This window comes from Chelmon rostratus, chromosome 10 (genome assembly GCF_017976325.1).
Source record: "Chelmon rostratus isolate fCheRos1 chromosome 10, fCheRos1.pri, whole genome shotgun sequence".
Lineage (NCBI taxonomy): Eukaryota > Metazoa > Chordata > Actinopteri > Chaetodontiformes > Chaetodontidae > Chelmon > Chelmon rostratus.
Window position 1 is genome coordinate 15321524 of NC_055667.1, and position 4804 is coordinate 15326327.

Consider the following 4804-nt stretch of genomic DNA (forward strand, 5'->3'; position numbering starts at 1 on the left):
ATCAGCTAATTGTAAGTTCCACAGTCTTTATGCATCGATATACATAAAGTTATAAAATGTTCAATTTTGAATAGCTGCTTCTCAGACGGAAGTATGTTTTCTTCTATTTTCAGTACATAAATTCCTAATTCCAAATCTTATTACAAGTGTTATAAAGGAGAGGAAAACGGTCCCCTCTTATGTCTCACACACACCAAACACAGCACCCTAATTGAAAACATTTGACCGAGCGCCACCACCCTCACATCCAAGCGGCTTGGCTGGGGACAGCCGAACATTACCGGGAACAGTCGAAACGGATCGAAACTCCCGTTTATTGTGTGTACTTCCTGCTTCAATTACAATACTGTGTGTTAGCCTGAATTGCCTCCATGAGACACACCGCTCTGCCTCCTCCTCAGTCGCGTCCGAACGACGGATGGGAGCGCGGAAACAACGGATGTCGCCTCTATCATATTATTGATGTTTCCAGACATCCGCAGCAGCCCGCGTAGCCGGATTGTGGCCGATTTCGGACGCGCAGGCGTCGCAACTCCTGCTTGGAATTAAATTTTCTTTTGTCTGCGCAACTGGCCGCAACATTTTTTTGATGTGTGATCAGGGATTGGGAAGTAAACACGCCGGCCTGCGCTCATGATCAGAGGCGAGGTGATACTGATACCTCAGACTCAGATCGTCCTTGATCGCAAGTTGATTTCACTTCGGAGCAGAGGGACCGCGCGATCCAATGGCGTCAGTTTCGAAGGTGTCTATTCTGGATTACTTTAATATTGTGTTTGAAGGTGAAAATGGCAAAATCGAGTCCAACTGCAAGGCTTGTGGCACCCGAATCCAGGCGAAGCGGAGTGTCACGTCCAACTTCGTAACGCATCTCAAGGTAATGACTTGAAAATGAAATGCTGTTAACATGGAGGGACGTAGCATCTACACCAATTCCCAGTCTTATCATGTTTCTGTCAGCAACAGCTGGCCATACTGCATCTTTTTTCTGTATATTATCAGAGCCAGCTGTGTAAACCTGACTGTAAAGACAGTCTGTTGCTCCTCCACAAGAGGGGAATTTACCCATACTGCATTTTCCTTCATAAGGCATTAAGGTGTAGATATGTCTGCACCTAAACAGTGAATTAACTCTTCTTCCTGTCAACTAATAACATTGTTGTGCCCCCACACTGCCTCTCTCCCTTTCAGCGGAAGCACCAGGCTATGTATGATGACTTTGTGAAAAGGAAGGATATGAAGAGAGAGGGCTACTCCTCTGGCTCCCTGCATAGTTTCACCGCCAATGGAGGGAATACCCGCTACACTCTCCCCATCAGCACAGGAGTGGGAGGAGGAGGAGGAGCAGCAGGAGGTGCTGGAGGAACTGTATCCCTGGAGGGAGGAGTAGGAGGAGGCTCTGGAGGAGGAGTGACCAAGTTTGACAGACATGACCCACGTCAGGTGTGTGTTAGAGTCCCGTCATCGCCTGAGATGCCAATAACCGGGCTGCCATTTATGAAATCTTACAAGAGTTTCATTGTTAATAGTGTGGTTGCAATGGAGCCTTAATAAAATCATTTATTTTGTTTGTTGTGTAGGTTCTGATCTCTGAGGCTATAGCCAAGATGATTGTGCGTGATCTACAGCCAGTGTCCATAGTGGAAAATCAAGGCTTCAGAGAGCTGCTGCAGCTCCTGGAGCCGCGGTACACTCCTGAGCGCCAGCACTACATCCAGAGCCAGCTCCTCCCCGCCTACGCCTACCAGGCCCAGCTAGCAACCCGTCAGGCCCTGGCCTCGACGCACGCCCTCAGTCTCAGCCTGGATCTCTGGAGGGGCTTGACTGGAGCCACTTCAGGGTAAGGAGGTAAAATCAACCTGAAACAAAAAGATTCCCACTTGGTTTGATTCCCTCACTGATGAGTCCACTTCTCTCTGTCTCCCTCTGTGTAGGTACCTCGGTGTCACCTGCCATTTCCTCACGTCTGATTGGCAGATGTGTTCAGCTCTTCTGGCGTGCCTGCCCCTGACAGGGGGCAGCTCTGGGAATCGTGTGCTTTCAGATTTTGATGAAGTATGCCACTCTCATGGCGTGTCAGGGAGAGCATTTCGTGTTGTTGCGGACCCTTTACTGGCTACAACAACAGTAAAGCCACGTGGTCTACCTGGTTTCCTGATTTCACCTCTTCTCGCTAATGGGCAAAACGAAGATGATGATGAAGAGGTGGACAATAATAACAGCGTGGAGGAAGGGATCAGGAATGGCCATGGCGACGGTGGAGAGGAAGCAGAATGGGAGGACTCGTGGGAGCAGGGTCTGGGTGTTTGTCGGGTGGACTGTTTCTCTCGCTCTCTCGAGCAGTGTGTCAGTGAGGGGTTACGCTCCTGTCCTCAGCTCTCCTCCACGCTGGCCAAGGCTGGCTGTTTCTACAACTACATTACCTCTGCCGTCCCACCTGAGAAACTTACTCAGGTGTTTGATGGTCCTGGGCTGATCATGGGGGGACCAGGAAATACCCCTCCTGCAGCAAGAGACTGGGCTGCTCAGCTTAAGGTATGTATTATTACTCCGCCATAGTATACAGGTAGCACTTGACTTACTTTAACTCCCCCTGTTTAGCATTTCTAAGTAGAATGTAGACACTAGATTATTTATGACACACAAAGTTGTGAGTGGGATGTTTTTAAGTACCAGTATGTAGTATGTGTCTGTAATGTTGTTACTCTCAAAGCTGGATTATGTAGCTGTTTCAGCAAGATTTTAATTATGAGAATGAGAGATGTGAGCTTTTTGGGGGGTACAAAGTCGAAAGTGTGTTTCCGTAGCTTTCAATTTTTTTTTGTTTCATCTTTGGCGCAGGTGCTTCGGCGGCTGCTGGACTCAGTGGAGTTCCTGGAGGAGATGAGTGGTCCAGGGGAGCTGGCGCTGGGTGGAGCAGAGAGAGCCCTGCTGAGGGAGCTCACTGACACCTTGGAGCCCTTCACCGAGGCGTGGGACATGGTGCATGGGGACAGACAGGCAGACGTGCAGACAGACAGACATGTGTCCATCAGCCTGGCTCTGCCGTGTGTTCTGGGCCTCCGTAAGCATCTCTCAGAGACGTCAACCCCCCACTGCCCCTCTCTCCTGGTGGGCCTCAGCCAGGCTTTAGAGAGTCGGCTGGCCCCTATCCTGGAGGACCCCCTCTACATCACTGCCACCACCCTGGACCCCCAGTTCAAGCTCACATGGAGCAGCAACCCTGACTGGCACAGACAGGTTCTCATAGAGGAGTTATCCAAACATTCCACAGCCTCCAGCCCCATAGACCCCAGCACAGACCTACATCCTCAATCCCAGACCCCTCCAGCCCCAGCTCCATCGCCTGTCTCCTCACTTTCTCGACCCTGTAAGCTCTTCTCCTTCATCAAGCAGAGACCCGCAACACAGGCCAAGAGCCTAGAGCAGGAGCTGGCTATCTACCTACGAGAGGAGCCCACGGACGAGGAGGCGTTGCATTACTGGCGGCGTAAAGCAATTGACTTTCCTCTACTCGCGCAGGTGGCCAAAAGGGCGGTCACCATACCTGCTTGTGGCACTGTGGTGGAGGGCATTTTCACCAGTGCTGGGCGCTGCCTGCAGCCAGAGAGAGGCCGCATCTTACCAAAGAACCTGGAGACGCTCATCTACCTCAAAGCTAATTACAGATTATTATGGACTTAAAGCTAAGAGTCAAGCATTTCTTTAACCCAAATAGCAACTGACGGCTTTATACCTGCAGCAGAGTTACTTATTGGATACTAACCTCTGTTCCTTCATAAGGGAACTGAGCTAGCAACATAACGTAGTCCTCATACTACACATCAGGTGGAATTACCTACCCATAATTTCAGAGCAGAGGCTCAGTCTCCATCCAGGTTTTTCCAGACTGCAGACTGTAGGTGTGGATTGCCATCTGTTTGCCATGTAGCCTGCATACGGACTATCATACCACATGCTGTGGAGAGAGGGGACTAGAAGCAGATCAATACTAAGGCATTTACTTTGACATTATTTTGCCAGACAACCACAAGACCACAAAGCCCCCACTTTCTATCCGCCCACCCCCAAAGACAGCTTGTGTCTGTACCAGCCAGCCCTGACATAAAAACAATAACCGAATGGTCAATTACTGCATACTGTAGCATATGATTTATTTTCAGTGATATACGCTAACCCTAGAGGTTCTGACTAATGCATTTGATGTTGTTTTTCAAGGAAGGCATCAGCTGCTAAACGATGTGTCAGTGCATAATCCACTTATTCTTTATTCTCTGTATGTATGCCTCATCACTGGGACATCATAATAAATGAGTTTCACTTCTGAAATGCAGGGTTGTGTGCAGTTTGCAGATGTGAGTGCACTCACGCATGTATGCAGGTTGCACACCATTATTTTTTGACAGTGGAGAAACGCTGAAATCTGCCTTATGTGTCTCATTTTTTGACCCTAATTCAGTTATATTTTCCTCTGCCACTCCTTTATAACTCCATGTGTGCTCTTTCAGAGTGGAGGTCAATTTCATTTCATTTTCTTTATCAGGGCTTTTTTTTTTCCTTTTTCAATTTCATGTCCAATTCTACTTCTGAACTTTTTGGAATGGAAATGGGTTTGACCCCGCTTCTGCCCCAGAAAACTGGCAGAGGATGTCTGCATGTGGCATAACAGAGGCTTTTGCTTTGTCTGACCTCGCTGAAGTATTTTGAAAGCACTTTGCAGGGCCTCGCTTTGAAGCAGAGACTCTGAATGTTGCAGTGTGTGTTCGTCTTTATTCAGGGAATCTGTTACTCTGTGGCTGGGCCA

General features: G+C 48.7%; 1 protein-coding gene across 1 annotated transcript; it reads left to right on the forward strand.

Moving 5' to 3' along the window:
- Window positions 1-248: 248 nt before the first annotated feature.
- si:dkey-109j17.5 (zinc finger BED domain-containing protein 4) lies at window positions 249-4399 on the forward strand. Its single transcript, XM_041945164.1, has 5 exons — window positions 249-877; window positions 1192-1443; window positions 1581-1840; window positions 1935-2535; window positions 2842-4399. The coding sequence occupies exons 1-5, from the start codon at window positions 728-730 to the stop codon at window positions 3682-3684; spliced, it is 2106 nt and encodes a 701-aa protein (XP_041801098.1). The 5' UTR covers window positions 249-727; the 3' UTR covers window positions 3685-4399.
- Window positions 4400-4804: the final 405 nt, after the last annotated feature.

What these genes read in the sequence shown, in the direction of transcription:
- si:dkey-109j17.5 (XM_041945164.1), top strand. Translation starts at nt 728, where the DNA reads ATGGCGTCAGTTTCGAAGGTGTCTATTCTGGATTACTTTAATATTGTG. An exon ending in ACAGACATGACCCACGTCAG is followed by an intron (nt 1,444 to 1,580) that starts GTGTGTGTTAGA and finishes TTTGTTGTGTAG; the next exon opens with GTTCTGATCTCTGAGGCTAT. An exon ending in TTGACTGGAGCCACTTCAGG is followed by an intron (nt 1,841 to 1,934) that starts GTAAGGAGGTAA and finishes CCCTCTGTGTAG; the next exon opens with GTACCTCGGTGTCACCTGCC.